Source organism: Trachurus trachurus (genome assembly GCF_905171665.1).
Source record: "Trachurus trachurus genome assembly, chromosome: 15".
Taxonomy (NCBI): Eukaryota; Metazoa; Chordata; class Actinopteri; order Carangiformes; family Carangidae; genus Trachurus; species Trachurus trachurus.
The window spans coordinates 3,239,186-3,261,220 of record NC_139906.1 but is presented as its reverse complement, the minus strand read 5'-3'; the positions used below and the strand labels follow the sequence as shown (position 1 = coordinate 3,261,220).

Sequence of the window (22,035 nt, the reverse complement as noted above, 5' to 3'; positions counted from 1 at the left end):
CGTGCCGTCGTTTTCCCTCCGGCTCGTCGTCTTGTTGACTTCATTTCAGATCCTGAGGCCTCGGCGGGGATCCCTCCCCCAGGTGGGGAACTGAAAAGAGGAAGTGGCATGTGGTGTGTGTGTGTGTGTGTGTGTGACTGTGTGTGTGTGTGTTTTCTCTGAATGTGCAATGTGTGAGTTTAGAGGAAGAGGAATCAAGAAGTGCAGAGTGTTTTTTTTCAGCCTCTCAGATGCTGCTAATCTTCCGCTTCCCTCTGTTTTCAGCCGCTCCGTCTTCACTCGGTGTTTTTACTGAGGAATGAACTGAGCTGCTGCTTCTCTTTCTGCTTCTTCTCCTTCTTCTTGTTCTGAACCTGCTGCTGATTCTTCTATGGACTCACACTGAGTAAGTAAAGAACCGGCCACTGCTTTTTTCGTCGTCGTCGTTGTGTTATTCAGTGACAAAGACGGTGAAAGTGAAACAGGCCCGAAGCCTGTCGTCGCTGCGTTTAGCGAGAAACGAGTCGACACTTCGGGTTTTTTTAAATGACGTTTGAAGCCGAGTTCCTGAAACTTGAATCTGCAGCTTCTTTGATTCTTTATTTAATTGTTTTGGTTTGCAGAAGAAATGTTTAGGACAGAAACTTCTGAGTCACAGAGATAGAAAGAGTTTAGTTTGTGGTTTAGTTTAAAGAAGCTAAAGCTCCACAGGAAGGTCAAGGTCAAAGGTCAAGGTCAGAGGTCAGCTGAGGGAACAGGAAGTTCAAGTTAAAGGAAGGACAGTTCACTCAAAATTTAAATTTCAACTCATTATCTCCTCCCCCTCATGTGGACTAAGGGCTGGGAGAAGTTTCAGAGTTATCCGTGGCTTCTCTGAGTTACAGGGGGTCTCGGCGTAGCAGTGCATGTCCATATAACGGTTGCAAATGGATACCAACTGTCTTTGTAACAAAAAGACACACCAAAAAACATCCAAGTACCTCCATGCTGCTCGTATGTAATGTCCCTCTTGTATTAAAGCCCCGAAATGTGAAATTGTCCCGTAAAAAATGAAATAAGTCTATATTTCAAGCTTGTTTTGTAGCGGAAGCTTCTCGAAGCTCCTCTTCCTGGTTCGTCCAAATCTCGCGTGGTTTGCGCCGGCGTCTCTAATCGCACTGACGATCGTCTGAAGATCTGAAGAAGCGTAAATCTCGCGAGATTTGGACGAACCAGGAAGAGGAGCTTTGAGAAACTTCCGCTACAAACAAGCTTGAAATATAGACTTATTTAATTTTTTACGGGACAATTTCACATTTCGGGGCTTCAATACAAGAGGGACATTACATACGAGCAGCATGGAGGTATTTGGATGTTTTTTGGTGTGTCTTTTTGTTACGAAGACAGTTGGTATCCATTTGCAACCGTTATATGGACATGCACTGCTACGCCGAGACCCCCTGTAACTCAGAGAAGCCACGGAGGACTCTGAAACTTCTCCCAGCCCTTAGTCCACATGAGGGGGAGGAGATAATGAGTGAAATTTCAATTTTGGGTGAACTATCCTTTTAAAGTTAAAGTTCAGCTTCTGTTCTGTCGTCTCTGCAGCTTCTGGTTCATTTTTATGGATTTAATGTGAAATATAAAGCAGGAAGATGAAGGAGTTGTTTTGTCTGTTTGTTTTTTGATTTGATTATAGATCAGTTTTGTCACAGGGTTGATTACAGTTTACACTGGTTCACACTGGCAGGACGTTATCAGTGTGTGTGTGTGTGTGTGTGTGTGTGGCCACTGGTTTCTGATGAAAGTTGCAGATTATTTCTGTTCATTCACCAGATTTGCTTTAATATGAATGAGATGAGAGTTTGTTGTTGTTTCTTTAACCTGCTGCATCACCAGTTAAATTAGTGCACGTGTTTTATTGTTGCACATCTTGCATGAAGCTTCACTTGATGTTGAGCAGCGTGAAACTTAAATGTCATCGTGGTCTTGACAGGAAGTCTGTTTTTCTTTTCTTTTTTGTGCCGTTGAGGAAAAAGAAACTGTAGAAAAGCAAACAAACCAAAAAAAAAGAAGAGGAGGTTGTGTGTTTGCTGCAGGTTTGATGAAGCTGTAGCTTAAAGGGATAGTTCAACATTTTGGCAAATTGGCCCCTATAATCATAGTAGTAGGTTTGTTACCTTTAATTGTCGGTGCAAGCTATTTTTAGAACGGCGGAGCAGAGCCGTGAGCTGCTCAGTGCTACGCTACGGAGGCTCATTATGGGATTTCTTGGTTTCACCTCATCAAACTCATCAAATACACAATCCAACAACTCCACAACGCTCTGGTGGACAAGTTGTGACCTGCACATTCACCACGCTATGAGATAATAACACAACGTTACCACACAGAGTTGTTTTAGAGGGAAATACATGCAAAACCGCTGATGCGCGTTGCCTTCAGGGACAGTTTTTCATCAAGCAGTCTCTGCATTTACCTCTAAAACAACTCTGTCTGGTAACGTTGTGTTAGAAGAAGCAGAGAGAAACGTTCAGGAGGTAAATTTCCTCTGCTGAGTCGAACAGCAGCAACAGAACCACATCTGTCTGCAGAAACAGCTGCATGTGAACGCACCACAGGATGTTAGCTTAGCCACTCAGCACAGTTCCTGCACAGCACACACATTTACTCCTCCTCCTCCTCCTCCTCCTCTTCCTCCTCTGAGCTCCACAGCTCTGAACTCTCTCCAGGTTTATTTCATATTTTTCGGTGCTGACTGAGTTACCCGAGGTGCGTTTGTTTCTGTTACTGTCAGAGCCGTTGGAGGAGAAGCTGAACGTTGGGAGGCGTCAGAGCTCCACCCACCCACCACCATCACCACACACTGCAAAAACTCCAAATCTTTCCATGAATATTTGTCTTAATTCTTGTCAAAATGTCTCATTTCTAGTCAAAACTAATCTCTTTCCACTTAAAATAAGACTCATCACCTAAATATTAACTTGTTTTTAGTTCATTTTCACTTGTTTCAAACAAATTTTCTCTTGAAATAAGTAGAAAAATCTGCCAGTGAAAGCACGTTTTTTGTGCTTGTAATAAGAAAGAATCTATCAGATTATTTCAAGTGAAAATCTGCTTGAAAGAAGTAAAAAGTGTCTAAAAACAAGCTGCTTTTTATGTGATGAGTCTTATTGTAAGTATAATGAGATTTGTTTTGACTAGAAATAAGACAAGAAAGAAAGAAAGAAAGAAAGAAAGAAAGAAAGAAAGAAAGAAAGAAAGAAAGAACGTGTCTCAGGTGTTTGACGACACTTTTCTCTGTCACTCTGCAGTGACTGAAGTTTATCTGATAAATCTTTTTTTTCTTTACCTGGAGAAGAAATGTAATTTTGTGGCTTAACGAACATGTGGCGTTTTATTTTGAAAGAGCCTCTAGTGTGTGTGTGTGTGTGTGTGTGTGTGTGTGTGTGTTAGCAGGAACTTTAACGAGGTCATGTAGCTCAGAAGGTTCAGTAGCAGGATGAAGAGACGTTTTAACGACCGACTGTAAACTGGAACATATGTGAACCATATTCAGTGTGTGTGTGTGTGTGTTTGTGCCTCCACACCCTCACATCTCCTTCTCCACCCTCTCCATCCTGTTTCAGTGTAGAGCTGCAACTGTAACGATTATTTTCATTATCGATTAATCTGTTGATCATTTAAATGATTCATTGATTAGATGTTTGTTCAATAAAATGTTAAAAAACATCAATCAGTGTTTCCCAAACCACCAGACGACGTCCTCAAATGTCTTGTTTTGTCCACAAACCAAAGAGAGACTCAGTTTATTGTCATAAAGGAACAACAACTTAAGAAGCTGGAATCAGAGAATTTGGACTTTTTTTCTTTAAAAAAACAACTCAAACCGATTATTACATTATCAAAATAGTTGACGATTAATTTAATAATCGCTTATTGTTCACTTAGTTTTTGCAGCTCTATTTCAGTGCAAAGTTTAGTCTGTTTGCAAATGTGTGTGTGCGTGTGTGTGTGCAAATGTGTGTGTCGTGCATCGTAACATTTCAACACTCAGGTCTGTTTCCTGACGAGCCTGCGTTCGTTTCCTCTGCAGCTCCTTCCTTCGTTCGCTGTCGCTCTGTAATAAAGAATAATATAAACACAAAAATAAATGGCCATCTTGGTTTACCTGTGGTTGCCCGTAGCAACTGTCAATCAGTTGGTCATCGTTGCAGAACCAGGCGGGGGGGAGGGGGGGGAGTGGGGGAGGGGGAGTTTCCATCACCTTGAAGAACCTCAGCCTCTCTCGTTTCCTGATGAACTGTGAAGTCGTGACTCGTGTTTGTTCATAAACAGTTTCAGTCTCGGCTTTTCTGTGATGCGTTCACGTGCACACAACATGTAGGAATTTACACGTGTGAGCTGAGAAAACACAAGAAAACTGGAACTGGAACATTGTGGGAAAGTTCTGTGATTTTATTTTTTAAAGTGAAATGTTTCTTTAAGGGGAGACACTGCAGGTGAATAGGGTAAAAATTTTAACTAACAGATATCACCATGAAACTTCCCAAGTTTATCACTCACATTAAGACAAATATTTTTTCTATTACAAGTTTTGTCAAATTGTATGTTTAAATATGTAAATGAGGCAATATCTGATGAAATATGCGCTAATTTGCATACATTTCCAGAACCGAAATCTGAACAATGGATAAAGCCCCTTTCAAAGTTCTTGTTTTATTTTGTTGACATATTAGAGTCAGAAGTTTTTACAGAGGAGGATTTTGGATTTTATCTCTTTTTATCACTCTGTAAATGAGAAAATACTGTCACCACCCCTAAAAAAAGATCCAATTTCGCCTTGTTTTTAGGAATAAAATGTTGTATAAATGAGGCTGTGAATGATATATCAACAATCCCCTCTGTAAAAACCTTCAGAATATAGAAAGGGATCAAACTGGAAGGTTTGGTGTCTGTAAGTGCTGCTGAAGTGGAGATTTCTAGCTCAGAGTCTGAATCTGAAAAACTCTTTTTGAGAAAACGACCTTTAAAGACTTGCACTGTAAAAATGTCATAGTTGAAAACTTTAATGTGGATTTTCTACCATTTGTTTTGACTTTTCTGAAAGAATACATGTTAAGGAAAAAAAATAGCCCAAAATCTCAAAATTGATCAGTGCATTGCCTTTAACCAGAACAGGCCTAGCTAGCTGTTAGCTGCTGAGCTTTTATTTTGAAAGGGTGTCAGTTTCTTCCAGTGTGAGAGATGAAAGATAAAAGACAGATGGAGGTGAGATGGAGATGGAGATTAAAATAGAGAGGCATAGAAAAGACGAAGAGGAGGAGGAGGGGAAGGGCAGCAGCTCGGTTCAGCGTGCGAACAGACGAAAGAAAGCAGAAGGAGGAAGGAAGAGAGAAAAAGGTGATAAACAGATGCAGCGAGAGAACGAGAGAGAGAGAGGAAGAGGAGAATGACAGAACTGATGCATAGCTGTATCATCATCATCATCATCGTCCTGGCAACCGGATGGCTGTGGTGCTGCTGAAGCCGTGTGGTGACTTCCTGTTTGTCAGCTGCATACAGGAAGTAGCTGTGTGTGTGTGTGTGTGTGTGTGTGTGTGTGTGTGTGTGTGTGTGTGTGTGTGTGAGGGAGTGGCTCTTCTGTCCTCATCTTGTTGTTGTTTCACTAGTTTTGTATTTCGCAGCGTTTTTTTTATGTAGGCTAAGCTAACTGAACTGGTAACTGTGCAGTGAGTTCATGCGCCAAGATTTCAGTCATAAGAAAAACTCACAACACAACAGGAAGTGTTTCTGTGGGGACACAATAAAGTGAAGGACTAAAGGCTAATGCTAAGCTAACAGTCCATGTCAATAACATGTCACCTTATTGTGTCCCCAGACCGGTCCCTCGCTTCATTGACCGGTCCCTCGCTTTATTGACCGGTCCCTCGCTTTATTGTGACCGGTCCCTCGCTTTATTGTGTCCCCAGACCGGTCCCCCACTTTATTGACCGGTCCCTCGCTTTATTGTGACCGGTCCCTCGCTTTATTGTGTCCCCAGACCGGTCCCCCACTTTATTGACCGGTCCCTCGCTTTATTGTGACCGGTCCCTCACTTTATTGTGTCCCCAGACCGGTCCCTCGCTTTATTGACCGGTCCCTCGCTTTATTGTGACCGGTCCCTCGCTTTATTGTGTCCCCAGACCGGTCCCCCACTTTATTGACCGGTCCCTCTCTTTATTGTGTCCCCAGACCAGTCCCTCGCTTTATTGACTGGTCCCTCGCTTTATTGTGTCCCCGACCGGTCCCTCGCTTTATTGTGTCCCCAGACCAGTCCCTCGCTTTATTGACCGGTCCCTCGCTTTATCGTGTCCCCGACCGGTCCCTCGCTTTATTGTGTCCCCGACCGGTCCCTCGCTTTATCATGTCCCCAGACTGGTCCCTCGCTTTATTGACTGGTCCCTCGCTTTATTGTGTCCCCAGACCGGTCCCTCGCTTTATTGTGTCCCCAGACCGGTCCCTCGCTTTATTGTGTCCCCGACCGGTCCCTCGCTTTATTGTGTCCCCGACCGGTCCCTCGCTTTATCATGTCCCCAGACTGGTCCCTCGCTTTATTGACTGGTCCCTCGCTTTATTGTGTCCCCAGACCGGTCCCTCGCTTTATTGTGTCCCCAGACCGGTCCCTCGCTTTATTGTGTCCCCAGACTGGTCCCTCACTTTATTGACCGGTCCCTCGCTTTATTGACTGGTCCCCCCCTTTTTATGTCCCCAGACCGGTCCCTCGCTTTCTTGTGTCCCTCACTTTATTGTGTCCCCAGACCGGTCCCTCGCTTTATTGTGTCCCCAGACCGGTCACTTATTGTGTCCCCAGAAACACTTCCTGTTAAGAAGCTTTTTGTCAAGTTCTTTTCTTGAACATGTAACTTGTTTGTGTCTTTGTCAGTTTTCCTCAGTGTGTTGAGCCTTCAGGGCCACCGTAGGTAGCAGAACGTTAGCTTTAGCTTTAGCTTCAGTATCATCATCAACATCGTTGGTTCTGTTGTCTGCAGCTCTTTCTGTGTCTGATTGTACTTTGTTTCTGAGCCTCAGCGGAACAAAACCCTGCCTCCTGTCTGTGTAACAGCTGATGAGAAAAGAACAATTTAACAGTTGATTTACAGGACGTTTTCAGGAACTCAACACTGAAGTTCCTGCTACATGAAACATTTATAGTCAGTCAGTAAATCAGCTCATCGGAGACATGTTGTTCCCAGTGTCTTTAAAGTGTCTCTGTAAACTGTCCACTTGTAACAAACGCCAAAGAAATAAAAGATAGAATAAGAATAAATCTGATTGAAAGGCAGGACCTTTTCATTTTCAGTCAAGTGCAATTTGTTTTAGTAGATGGAAACAGTTTTTTTCTGATTCTTATCAACAACCACCACCACTTCATCGACCTCACTCCTTTCCTGCCAACACCTTCAGTCCCAACCTCAGCCGACCTCTGCAGGGACGGTGCTGCAGCAGTAATATAGCCTACATATATATTTATATATAACTCACACTAAGAGGAAGTGAAACTCTGTGTTTTATCACCGCTGCTTCTTGTGGACACTGTGAATTGACTGTGAAGTCACTTCATATGCAACAATGCCGACTCAACTGCCTTTTCTTTTCTTTTCTTTTCTTTTCTTTTCCTGTATAAGAAGCTGCACTGCAAAAACTCAATATCTTACCAAGAATATTTGTCTTATTTCTAGTCAAAATGTCATTTCTAGTCAAAACAAATCTCATTCTACTTAAAATAAGACTCATCACATTAAAAAGTAGCTTGTTTTTAGACACTTTTTACTTATTTCAATCATATTTTCACTTGAAATAAGTAGAAAAGTCTGACAGTGGAGCAAGTTTTTCTTTCTTATTATAAACACAAAAAACCTGCTTTCACTGGCAGATTTTTCTACTTATTTCAAGTGAAAATTTGTTTGAAACAAATGAAAATGATCTCAAAACAAGTTAATTTTTAGGTGATGAGTCTTATTTTAAGTGAAAAGAGATTAGTTTTGACTAGAAATGAGACTTTTTGACAAGAAATAAGACAAATATTCTTGGAAAGATTTTGAGTTTTTGCGGTGTGCAGCTGCGGCGGTTTTTAGCACTTGCTTCAAACCGTCGCTGCTTTGAACTAAATATGACTGAGCCCTGTTATGTGAGAAATGTGCATTTAACTGCTGCTCTAATCAATCATCAATCATCAATCAATGGGCTCTCTTTCTTCCTGTTTGTTTAAAGTGTGTGTGTAAAGTGTGTGTTGTGTGTCTCTGCAGGGCGCAGCCTCCAGTGCAGATAGTGTAACAGAGAGGGAGAGAGGAAGATGCCAGCCCCACCTCCCCCACCTCCCCCGGGGCCTCCCCCTCCTCCCACCTTTAATTCGGTAAGTCATCCGTCCGTCCGCCCGGTCCTCAGTGGAGACACCCGGTGGACAAACTGTGCCACAAACACAACATGTGTCTTCTTTTTCCTAACAAAAACAACGTCATAAAGGGCAATAAAGGAAGTGGGACGAGGGATTTACACTGCAAAAACTCAAAATCTTACCAAGAATATTTGTCTTTCTAGTCAAAACATCGAAGACTCATCATATAAAAAGCAACTTGTTTTTAGACACTTTTTACTTCTTTCAATCAGATTTTCACTTAAAATAATCTGATAGTGGAGCAAGTTTTTCTTTCTTATTACAAGCACAAAAATCATTTCACTGGCAGATTTTTCTACTTATTTCAAGTGAAAATTTGTTTGAAACAAGTGAAAATGATCTAAAAACAAGTTATTTTAAGTGGAAAGAGATTAGTTTTGACAAGAAATAAGACAAATATTCTTGGAAAGATTTTGAGTTTTTGCAGTGTAGTAGCCTTTTAATTTACAGGCCGTTAATTGCGTGGTAATGTGAAGAAATAGCCAAGAAATAACAGTCAATTTCATAGTAAGGTCATGTTTTTCATGAAGGTAAAATATTTCACATGCTTTTCATGCTTTTTTTTCGGAATAAAAGGCCAGAATTTTTCTCCACAAAGTTCTTGCAATTGACGGTTATTTCTGGGCTATTTCTATGCAATCAATCTTATGTTATTTCTTGGCTGTATTTCTCAACATTGACCGTTATTTCTAGACTATTTCTAGACATTATGATGCAATTAATTGTTATTTCTTGACTATTTCTTGGCATTATCACGTAATTAGCGTCCTGTAAATCAAAGGGTTACCGTGACTTATTCATGATTAAACGGCTTCTTCTCACTTCGACACTCACACTTTGAATATGTATGATTATGCTTTTGTGTTTTTGTTTCCAGTTTTTGTTCTTCAACTTGTTTATGTTATTCACAGACGAAGGAATGAACTGAAATTGTGCCTTATTTTGTTTTACATGTTTGAAATAGATAAATAAATTAAACATGTGTCATCTTCTGCTTCTTCTTCCTATTCTGCTTCAGGCCAACACAGAGAAGCCGAGCCTGAACCGCTCCGAGCAGCAGGGCCGCAGCGCTCTGCTGTCAGACATCGGTAAAGGCGCCAGATTAAAGAAAACCGTCACCAATGATCGCAGTGCGCCCGCGATGGACAGTAAGTCTGAACGACGTCCTCTCCACACCAGTTCTCACTCAATGTGGGAAACTGTAACTTTTTTTTACTACCCATTACTGAAAAAAGTAAAGCGTTAGTAACGCCATTATTTTATAATGCTGATGTTATTCTCGTCACTGATGTTTATATTTATGTTCTTCTCTTCTAAGAACCTAAAGGAGGCGGCGGTGGAGGAGGAGGAGGAGGAGGAGGAGGAGGAGGAGGAGGAGGGGGCGGGTCTCCTTTAGGAGGTCTGTTTGCAGGTGGGATGCCAAAACTGAGGTCTTCAGGAGGAAACAGAGAATCAACAGGTAAGAAGTCACTGATAATCACTGATGATCATCTGAGCTTTTCTTAGACAATAAACATAGTTTTTAAAGGAGAATTCCGGTCATTTTTGACCCCTAAATCGTTGTCCTGATGGTCAACTAGTGTTGGTTGGAGCAAAAAACGCGTCTAAAATTGATGCAACCAGAGTTACCATGGCCACCCGGCGCTAGGGATAGCCACAACGCTAACCCATGGGGGCAATTCTTTCAACCACAACAAACACTCAGAAAACAATCAGATATCTCTGGTACATGACTGGAATCCTTAGAGACACCACTGAACTCATATAGTGTAGAGTAGAAACAGTATAAACTTTGTGTTTTTGCATGTAGCCACTCACCTCAGATAGACGAACTCTGAAACGTCCTGGAGAGACATTACTATCCCATCACAGAGCGCCTGCTCTCCCCGCCACAGAAACTAACACTTTGTCCTTGTTGTGATGATTTCTTTACTAAAATAAACGGTGGAGCAGTGCAGTGGTGATGTCCAAAATATCTCCAACCGTTTATTTTAGTAAAGAAATCATCACAACAAGGACAAAGTGTTTGTTTCTGTGGCGGGGAGAGCAGGCGCTCTGTGATGGGATAGTAATGTCTTTCCAGGATGTTTCAGAGTTCGGCTATCTGAGGTGAGTGGCTACATGCAACAACACAAAGTTTATACTGTTTATACTCTACACTATATGAGTTCAGTGGTGTCTCTAAGGATTCCAGTCATGGACCAGAGATATTTGATTGTTTTCTGAGTGTTTGTTGTGGTTGAAAGAATTGCCCCCATAGGTTAGCATTGTGGCTATCCCTAGCGCCGGGTAACCATGGTGTAACTCCGGTTTGCCTGCAGCAATTTTAGTCACGTTTTTTGCTCCACAACGCTGGGTGACCATCAGGACAACGATTTAGGGGTCAAAAATGACCGGAATTCTCCTTTAACAGCTGGATTTTATGGAAAGTTTGGCGGGCCAGATTCTGCCTTTTTTATTTTATGTGCAAATAAATATATAAATAATAATCATTGATGATGATGATGAAGCTGACATGTCTTCTCTTCCTCCAGACTCCGCCCCCACCAGAGGGTCCATGTTCCCCCCAGGAGGTCGCTCCAGTGGCCCCACCCCCTTCGGCGGCGGCGGCGGTGGCGGCGGCCCCCCTAAACTCCCCGGAGCCCCCGCTGGCGGCCGCGGCGGCTCCCGCCCCAGCTTCACGTCCCGCCACGACACCGGCGGCGCCCCCCCTAAACTCCCAGGAGCCCCCGCTGGCGGCGGCGCCCCCCCTCCTGTCCCCAACACGCCCCGACCGACCCCGTCCTTCCAGTCGCGGGGGGGTCCGCCCCCTCCCTCGCTGCCCGGGGGGCCGAGGCCGAGCCCGGCGGCGGCGCCCAGCGTCCCCCCGGGTCGCCACGGCGCCCTGCCCCCCCCCCCGGGAGGCTCCTCCCCCTCGGGGCCGCGGCCGGGCTTCTCCGCCCCCGCTCCCCCTCCTCCGTCCAGCGGCGGCCGGCCCCCGTTGCCCCCGGCGCCCGCTGGGAGGCCGCCGCTGCCCGACGACCGCCCCCCCCCACCCCCCATGGGCGGCGCCCGGCCGTCGATGCCCCGCGACATGCCCCCCCCGCCCCCCCCCCTCCATCAACTCCAAACCTCCTCCCTCCTCCTCGTCTCCTCGCTCGGCGCCCGGCGGCGGCGGCCACATGGGCGGTCCCCCTCTGCCGCCGGGGCGACCGGGCCCCCCCCCGTTGCCCCCGACGCCGGCCGGAGGAGACGACCACAGCACGCCGCGGCTCCCGCAGAGGAACAGCTCTCTCAACAGGTAGACGGACTAGTTTAGTGGTGATGGAGGAGTTGTGGTGATATCGACTTGTTTGAAGTAGCCTAAATAAACTTCTCGGTGCATGTTTGAGTCGCCATCCCACACAGAAAGAACCTATAGGTTTGAATATATGTGACATACATCAAATTGGCCGTTTTCATATATATGCATATATGCTATATACAGTAGCCTATATATGGTGCATACTGCATATACATATGCACATACTACATGCACAGATAAATTGCATATAGGTTTCATATGCGGGGATGGCTCTCCATTCCGAAACACCGCTGTTACGAACGTTCCCCCGAAACACCGCTGTTCTGAATGTAAATACATTTCGCTTTGGATGGGTTTAGGCAATGAAGAAAGGAGTTGGTTAAGTTTAGTAAAAAGGCCAGGCGGGTATGCGTATATATGAAAACGGACAATTTTATGTATGTCACATACGCTATCAGTGGAAAAAAGTTGTGGCTTTGAGGGATGTAACAGCCTAAGTGGTTCTCAAAGTAGGGTCCGGGTACCCCCAGGGGTCCTTGAGAGGGTTGAAGGGGGTCCACAACTTTTTCTTGAAAGTTTTCCACTTTTTTCTAGAACTTTTAAACTTTTTTTTTTTTGAGAAGTTTTACCACTTTTTCTAGATTTTTTAAAAAACTTTTTTAAAATGTTTTTGAGAAATTTTCCCACTTTTCCCACTTTTTTTCTCCAAAATTTTGTAACTTTTTTTTATTTTTAGAAATCTTAACACTTTTTTCCAGAAAATTCTCTACAATATTTCCAAAAATTCACGCCATCTTCCCTAATTTGAACGTACAACATTGACTAAAAAAGTAATGTTCTTCAGTCTCAATACAAATATTTGTGTATCTGTGTTTACTTAAAAATGTTGTCCAATGGGGGTCCGTAGTCTAATTTGTGTCAATTTAGGGGTCCTTGATGTAAAAAAGTTTGAGAACCACTGGCCTAAGCAGAGGAACTTCCATCCGCTCCCATTCATCGCTGCCGTGGCGATGCGGGGACAGACACAACTACCGCAAAACTGGAGCAATTAAACTGAAAATCTTCTTTTAGACCTAAAATGTTAGGAAAATACAGCCCCGAGTTGAATTTGCTTGGAATTGTCCTTTAAGGTCTTTATAATTAATTTAATATAGCCTAATGTAATTTAGTTTAAAATAGACTATTGAACATCTGCTTATCTACATATATTTTTCTATAAATTATCTTATTGCAATTGGAGGATTTTCAATATTGGTTAACTTGCAATAATCACATTATGCAATAATTGAATTGAAATCTTCATGTAATTTTATCAAATTGTTGATGAAAATGTTGTTTTTTACAACCACATCTATATTAAATTATTGCTTTTTATCTTTTGAATGAAACAATATTATATGATAAATATGTAAAATGCTCATATACAAGATGCATATAAAGTTATAACTTAAAAATATGATCATATACTGTAATATAACTGAATATTATAAAATACAACAATATCCCAGTATTCTTATTCCTACGACCGCAGCACGCCGCGGCTCTCTGAGCAGCTAGACGGACGTGTGGGAGAGGGGATTGATTTGTTTAGTGGTGATGGATGAGTTGCGGGCGCAGCCAGGTGTGTACACAGCAGCTCCTATCACACTCACACACTCCGATAAAGTGTGTGATGAGTGTGCGATAGTGAAATCTCTCCGGCCGTCGCTCTGTCGCGTTTTGCATATAGATTCAAATCTAATGGCCGCTCGTTTCTGCTGCAGCAACATCATCATGCAAACTGCTGCATGTCGCTTCCCGCCGACACCATGAGTGATCGGCCTCTTTTTAAACTTCTCAGTTCACACAAAATATAATGTTTTATTCAGATGTTTTGTGCATTTATGTGTGAATATAAAAACTTGAATGTATTAAGGTCTTTATAATGAATTTAATATAGTGTAATTTAGTTTAATAGAGACTATGGAACATCTGTTTATGTTATATTTATTCATAATTTATCTTATTGTTAATGGAGGATTTTCAATATTGGTTAAGTTGCGATAATCACATTATGCAGTAATCAGATTAACTGTAATATGCACAGTTTTACGCACAAATATCTATTTATACAGTCTATTATACAGTTATACAGTCTATGTATACACAAATATAACATTTTGTCTCCAAATAGGATAAAAAGTTTGGGAAAATAATGTAATTTTATGAAATTAATTATACAAAAATGTTGTTTTTTACAACCACATCTATATTAAATTATTGCCTTTTATCTTTTGAATGAAACAATATTATATGAGAAATATGTAAAATGCTCATATACAAGATACATACAAAGTTATAACTTAAAAATATGATCATATAATATAACTAAATATTATAAAATACAATACAAAAACATCCTAGTTTGTGTGTTTTAAACTCACATGTATCAGCTTTTTCAAGGTTAACTTTTTGAATTTTACTAAATCTAGTCTCATTTATGATTATTTTAGTTATAAGTTGTTACCTATATGATTTAAAAAACTTAAACGTACAGTACTTAAAATAAAAGTAAATAAATTTCACATAAAAACTGTTTTTCTGTTTTTCAGCCACGCTCCAGTCCCGGCTCATGCCCGGGCCGGACCGCTCCCTCCTCCGCCCAACGAGAGGCCGCCCGCTCTCGGCAGGAACCAGTCCTCCACTCGCTCAGGTAGAAACTGATCAATCAATCAATCAATAGATCCATATTTTTAATCCTCATTAGCGTCTTAAAGGGATAGTTCAGCATTTTGGCAAATTGGCCCATTGCCATAATCCCTATAGTCATAGCAGTAGGTTCGTTACCTTTAATTGTCGGTGCAAGGTGTTTTTAGAATGGAGGAGCAGAGCCGTGAGCTGCTCAGAGCTACGCTACGGAGGCTCATTATGGGATTTCTTTGGTTTCCCTCATCAAACTCATCAAATACACAATCCAACAACTCCACAACGCTCTGGTGGACAAGTTGTGACCTGCACATTCACCACGCTATGAGATAATAACACAACGTTACCAGACAGAGTTGTTTTAGAGGGAAATTCATGCAAAACCGCTGATGCACGTTGCCTTCAGTGACAGTTTTTCATCAAGCAGTCTCTGTATTTCCCTCTAAAACAACTCTGTCTGGTAACGTTGTGTTATTATCTCATAGCGTGGTGAATGTGCAGGTCACAACTTGTCCACCAGAGCGTTGTGGAGTTGTTGGATTGTGTATTTGATTGAGTTTGATGAGGGAAACCAAGCAATCCCATAATGAGCCTCCGTAGCGTAGCTCTGAGCAGCTCACGGCTCTGCTCCGCCGTTCTAAAAACACCTTGCACCGACAATTAAAGGTAACAAACCTACTGCTATGACTATAGGGATTATGTCAATGGGCCAATTTGCCAAAAAATGTTGAACTATCCCTTTAACTCATCACTTTTCTTTCCCCCCTCTCTTCAGGACCTCTTCCTCCGCCGCCTCCCTCAGGGCGCAGCGGGGGCAGCGTGAGGTCATCGCCAGCTCCCCCTCCTATTGGCCGGCCACCCATGGAGTCGTCTTCTCGCGGCCCCCCCGGCGGCGGCGGCGGTCGACCCCCCCTCCCCCCAGACAGGCCGGGCGCCGGAGGAGCGCCCCTCCCTCCCCCGCCCATGGGCAACGGCTTCCAGAACTCACACCACAACCAGAACCAGGGTGAGTTCACTGACCGGTTATAGACCGAATCTCCTCTTCCGGGTAGAAAACCAGCACGTAATTTGAATGAGAACAGTAGTAACGAACAAGAGTTTAGCTATATATCATATTTTTCACGCCCTATCACCGTTTAGACAAATCTGAAATGATTTGTATTTTGTATTGTATTTTTATTTAGCACATAAAAGATGTATAAAACAGCATATTAAAAAGTGGAACGACAACAACAAAAGACATACAAAGTATACAGTAGATAAAGCAAATGTGCCGGAGAAACCAAAAAAACCCCTAAGGGCTTGTCAAGTGTTCCTCCAAAAGACAAACATTCAACATAAATTTAATTTACAGAATGAAAAAACAACATAAAACAATTAAAAAGACAGAAAATCAATATTGTGTGAAAATTCAAGATAAACATTCGACATACATTTGTTAAGATAAGCATTCAACATGAATTTATAAAGATAAACATTCAACATAAATTCAGTTTACAGTCATGTGAAAAACAATAAAACAACAACAATAAAACAATTAGAAAAAGAGAGAGAGAAAAACGAAAGTGATGTAAAAAATATGTGGAATTATGCATTGCTCAATTGGGCCAATAGAAAGTGAATTGTTTGTTTCTTAAATGAATTTATGCTTGTGCGGACCTCTAAATCTAATTGAGAACTGAGAGAAAGTAGACTTGATGATTGAAGAAACATTACTATTTCTGTGTGTGTGTTTTGTGTTGCTATGTGTTGTATTTATCCAGTTTGGGGGAATCACGGTTTCTAGAAAGCATCAGTGGCTGCAGCTGACAGGGACAGCTAACGGTAGCTAAGCTAACGGCGGTAGCTAAGCTAACAGCAGTAGCTAAGCTAACAGCGGTAGCTAAGCTAACAGCAGGTCGTCAGCTGTTAAAACCCTCCCGTTGTGGGACACGACATGAAACTACTCCAGTTAGCTCAGTCATGTTGGAACTCAGATATCCGCTGGAGAAAATATTTTTTCATGGACCGTTTATTGAGTCACTGAGTTATTAAAGTTAAACAGGTAGCTAACCGTTAGCCCGGCTAATCTATAACCATGACTAATTACAAAAATGTGCACACATAAATAGTAATGTTTGTCCAATCATTGGTTTTATAAACTTTACAAACATCAGATTAGTCTAAACGGTGATATAGTAACATGAAAAATTTGATATATCAAAACTCTCGTCCGTCACTATTGTTCTCATGCTGGTTTGTTTTCTGCCAGGAAGTAGTTGTAAACAACAGGCGATTAGTCCTATTGATCAATGTAAAGAGCGCTGAGATCTCCTGAGGTTCCTGAACGCCTCGTCACGTCACATCACACATTTACTTTTTTTTTCTGTTTCTGTCTCGTTAACAGACGAGTGGGAGTGTCGCTTTAACTTCCACCCCCTGTCCGACCTCCCGCCCCCGGAGCCGTACGTCCCGTGCCAGAAGACTTACCCCAGCAAGATCGCCAAGACCGACAGCAAAGGTCAGACACACACACACACACACACACACACACACACACACACACACACACACACACACACACACACACACACACACACACACACACACACACACACACACACTCACACACGATCTTAGAAACAAACACACAAATAAATATATAAAATGCTAAAAAAAAATTGCATATTAAAAATTTTAAAACAGCATTTATGTAAGTGTTAAATAACAGAAAAAGTTGTGTTAGTGTTAAAAAAAAAAGCAAATAAATCAGATTTCAGCTGGAAAACTAAGATGTAGATTCTGTGATTTGTCATCAAAGTGTTTTTTTTTCTGTTTTTTAGACGTTTACAACCAACTCATGACTTTAGTAAAATCCACACATTTATTCTTCTCTAGCTTCCTGTTTTTTAATCATTATTCATTGCACCATTGAATCACTGTATGACGTCATAATTTAAAGCTTTAAACACATTTAATGTCAGAGCAAGTTCACTGGAACGACTCTAACGCGACTGAAAATGAATTCAATGCAGCTCTGTTTATATTTATTCATCATTTCCTCCTCAGGGCAGTCATAGCTGTTTTTTCTATTTCAGTTCTCTATTTATTCTATTTTTAGTATTCTATACATTACATTGGATGTATATAGGCCTATATATTTTCTTTCACTAATGTCCTCTATACTAAGTCTCAGGCTTCATTTGTCACACACAGTTTATTTAATAAATACTTGAGAGCACAAACAGTAAGTGTGATTAATATTTTAAAAGTTTGTTTTTTCTTTACCAAAGATACAGAAGTCCATAATGCATCTACTGACATGTACCGGTATTTCAATTTAGAGGATGTTATTAATTGGGAAAAAAAACTTTACAGGCCAATTTATAAATGAAAAAGTTGCATTAAAGCAGAAACTTTTCAAACTCTTTCCTTTTTGAAAGAAAGAGATAAATAAAACATGATATACGTGATCACACAGCGCCACCTGGTGGAGGAAACGTCACATAACATCCTCTAATAAACAAACAAATACATTAACTAACTCCTCTCTTTGATAGATAGATAGATAGATAGATAGATAGATAGATAGATAGATAGATAGATAGATAGATAGATAGATAGATAGATAGATAGATAGATAGATAGATAGATACTTTATTGATCCCAAGCTGGGAAATTACAGTGCAGCAACATTACACACGGTGACGATAACAAAGAATATAAAATATAAAGAACAAAACTATACATAATAAAATAGCAATAGCAAATAAAATAAAATGTAATGTACAAAAGTATATATTGTATATTTATTGTATATTGTGTTTCTTTCTCCTCTGGTCCAGGTCCTGGTAAGAAGGAGAGAGGAGCTCCGCCTCTCCCTCCCATCCCCAGGTGAAGGAGCAGCCACACCTGAAGACTCCTCCATCCTCTTCCTCTTCCTCCTCCTCCTCTCCTCCTCTCCTCCTCTCCTCCTCTGTCGCGCTCATCGTGCTGCTTGATTTGTGTTTGTCTGGACTGCAACAGGTAAAAAAAACAAACAAAAAAAACTCATAAAAGCGTGGACCGGACGTTCGTGTGACCAAGTAACAGTTTACATCCGAGCCTCTGTAGCAGCAGAACGGCAGCAGCATCCAAAGACCAACGCCTGTTCCTACTGCGGTACACTGAGAACATGATGAACACATACAGTATGTGCCTGTGTTGGTACTAGAATAAAATAAAACAAAAAACATGTGTTTTTCAGGTTTACAACCAAACTTTGGGAGGAAGTAGCCTTTTATATTGTTATTTCATTTCTTCTCTCTGGTCGCCATGAAAGTTTCTCATAAACAATAGTATTTCCATGAAACTTGATCAATATTGACTTTTTGTTTCCTCTTTCGTTTATGGAGAAATGAAGTCGACACAGCGCAGACTGTGAACAAACCACTGATGTCACAGGAGAAAAGTCATTAAAGCTATTTAAAATTGATTTAAAACCAAAAACAAAAAAGAAATCATATTTTACAAGCCATTAAAGATAAGAATTGTAAAAAATTATTTAGTAAATGATCAATTAATACTTCAGATTTCTAAATTGATTCACAAAAACAGCACAAAACACGAATTAAATAAAACATTTATAGATTAACTCATGAATAAATACAGTAATAACAGTGCTGGTCACACCCACTGATTACCTGGGAGCCAATCAGAAAAAAGACTCTATTCTGTCATTTATTAATGAATTAACATAAATATTTAAAAAAATATTTGACTTAATGGAAGTTTTATGCTGTTTTTGTGAATCTATTATTACATCTAGATGGACGTGAATCTGATTTTTAACATTTTCTTTCTGTTAAAATATGAAATAAAGTAAATCTTTGGTTATTTTTCCTGTAACGTCCCCGGTGCTCCGTACCAGACAGCATTAGGCGAAGCTAGATCAACTTCTTCAGGTCATATTATTGTCAACATCTGCAGCAGCGCAGGGCGAACCAAACAGATGTGTTGATAAGCTGTTTCCCTTTTGTGTTTGTTTTTTGATTTATTTTTTGTGGACCAGTGTTTCCCTCGTGCCTTTTTTCTTTTTTTGGGGGGGATTCAGGATTGTTCTTTGAGGCTGCTTGATAAGAATTAAGGGAATTTGCCTTTTGTGCCTTAAATCGTTATGTACATGTATGTTTGTTCACCTCTGAACGATGTAAATGTAAAGAAAAAGGAAAAAAAAAAACAGAAGCAATACAATACAGCTGCTGGATTGCCACGTTATCTTGATTATTTAGCATAGCAAAGACTCTTAAAGGGATAGTAGCATTTTTTTAAAGTGGGGTTGTATGATCTACAAATAGTCCCTAAGTACTTTAATTGCAGTAGAAGACTCTCTGCACTCCTCCCGTTAGCAACGCCAGCCCATAATAGCCCTGCCCAGAGATTTACAACATACATTGTTGTGAATGGACCCAAAGAAACGGCCTATTTTCGTGGCCTAAAAGAGGTTTTACCTGAAAAAAAATACACAGTTCCATTGTTCACTATAATATAATTTTTTCCAGCCCCTCAAAGTGCAGGAAAAACGCAGTTTTTATTTGGACCTAACCAACTGCTGATCGGCGGGCGCTAACCCTGGGCGGAGGGATACGTGAGTTGGTTAGCTCCAAATAAAAACTGTGTTTTTCCTGCACTTTGAGGGGCTGGAGAAAATTATATTATAGCGAACAATGGAACTGTGTATTTTTTTTCACGTAAAACCTCTTTTAGGCCGCGAAAATAGGCCGTTTCTTTGGGTCCATTCACAACACTGTATGTTGTAAATCTCTGGGCAGGGCTATGGGCTGGCGTTGCTAACGGGAGGAGTGCAGAGAGTCTTCTACTGCAATTAAAGTACTTAGGGGCTATTTGTAGATCATACAACCCCACTTTAAAAAAAATGCTACTATCCCTTTAAGTAATTAATTAATTAATTAATTACAGCATCGAATAAGGAAACCAAAACAAAAATGGCTTCCAAGTTCCTGCCTTGCGCTGCGTTTAAAGACATGCGGAGGAAACGCGGGTGTTTAATTTGCCAAAGCCACGTGTGCCTTTGACAGGTATGTGTGTGTTTACATCTGTGTTTCTGTTGGAACCACTGAACGGTACTTTTCATGTGTCGCTGTCCAGATGTTTATAAAGGCATCGTGTGGGTTTGTGTCAGCGTGGGTTTACAATTGAACTGATTTATTTTTGTTATTGTGCGAGAAGGCGCTGTGTATGTACCTGTGTGGTATTGATTGAAGGACTGTATTATTTTAAGTTATGTTTCAGGACTGTGCAGTATTATGTTTTGTTTTTTTGGCTTCACCCAGCACTGCTTCCAATGGTCTTTTGTACACGTGATGCAATATTATTATTATTATTTTTGTGTCAAAGAGACTTTTTCTTTAAGACAATCATACTGAAGCAAAAATCTATTTACGTCAATAAATAAAATGCTTTAAGATGCTTTACATACATGTGCTCTGCCTGGGGGAGGTCAGGGAGGAAGGAAGCGGGGTGCTTTTATTTTTATTAGAATGCACACAAGGACAAACAAGGACGGTGAACTTACTGCGGTGTCAGAATCCACATGAAGACTTTTTGGTTTTGTATTATCAGATACACAATATGCGTGATTTACATGTTTTTTTGTGCAATAAAATCTGGCAATAATTTGATACTCAAGTGTGTCAGGAATGTATTATGATGTATTTTAAATGTTGTCACCATCCAGAACAGTAGAGGATTAAGAATAGCCACTTAATCATCATTAGACAACCTAGCTTATGGGAGACAAAGGATTTTCTGCAGTTATCATCACAATTTGTAGTAAAAGACATAAATACATATCATACATTCATATGATACATTGAATTCTGTACATGATATACATGCACATAAGTAAAAAATATATATGGAACCCATTGGAAGTTGTAATTTTGGCATATTGACATAAAGTTTACTAATACGTATGTTTATCTCTTCCAGAAGTATGCTACAAGATTATACAAGTGTTATGGCCTATCACTGATGCTGCTTCAGCTTTTTTTTTTTTTTTTTTTTTTTACTTTTTTTCCCCCCAATCAATAAAAACAGATACAGAAATACAAAAACACAACTTCTTGTAATGGCTTTCTTAGCTTCAAGTGATAGGATCTTGAACAGGTATATGTCTTCTTTACGTATTACATCGTCTGGTATCAATCAGATATACTATATACCGAGGATCATTAGGAATATTATATCCAAAAAATTCACCCATGACCCCCTCCCAAAATGACTGTATTTTCATACATGACCAAATATATGAGAATGGTTGGCATTCAGTTGCCCACAATTTCTCCAACAATGTTGTTGTTGGCCTAACTGTTTATTTTTTGATTTTTGGTGTAATAAGAAAACGTGTTAAATTTTTCCAACCAAAATTTTTTTAGAGCTTGTTGAGGTATGTTGGGTCTTAAATATGGACTATCAATCACTCCCAGACAACTCAGTATTGAATTATTTTTCCCATTTCACTTTTATTTATTATATACTGTATTCCATCACTGTTGCTTCAATGAACCAAAATGAATATTTTTAATATGTGTAATGATCAAATGAGTGATAAAATAACCATATATGTCATTTAGTGGTCACATTTTATCTGTTAACTTTTGCTGCAGAACAAATTGAGCCATGAGATCCAAAA

General features: G+C 40.6%; 1 protein-coding gene across 1 annotated transcript; it reads left to right on the top strand.

The window, feature by feature from the left end:
* Window positions 1-235: 235 nt before the first annotated feature.
* wipf1b (WAS/WASL interacting protein family, member 1b) lies at window positions 236-21,119 on the top strand. The gene is given in 10 exon segments (XM_083987759.1): window positions 236-385; window positions 8,247-8,353; window positions 9,414-9,543; window positions 9,714-9,854; window positions 10,930-11,480; window positions 11,482-11,675; window positions 14,270-14,370; window positions 15,139-15,369; window positions 16,750-16,863; window positions 18,188-21,119. Coding segments are annotated over 9 exon segments (1,575 nt in total). The 5' UTR covers window positions 236-385; window positions 8,247-8,293; the 3' UTR covers window positions 18,241-21,119.
* The last annotated feature ends 916 nt before the right edge of the window (window positions 21,120-22,035 follow it).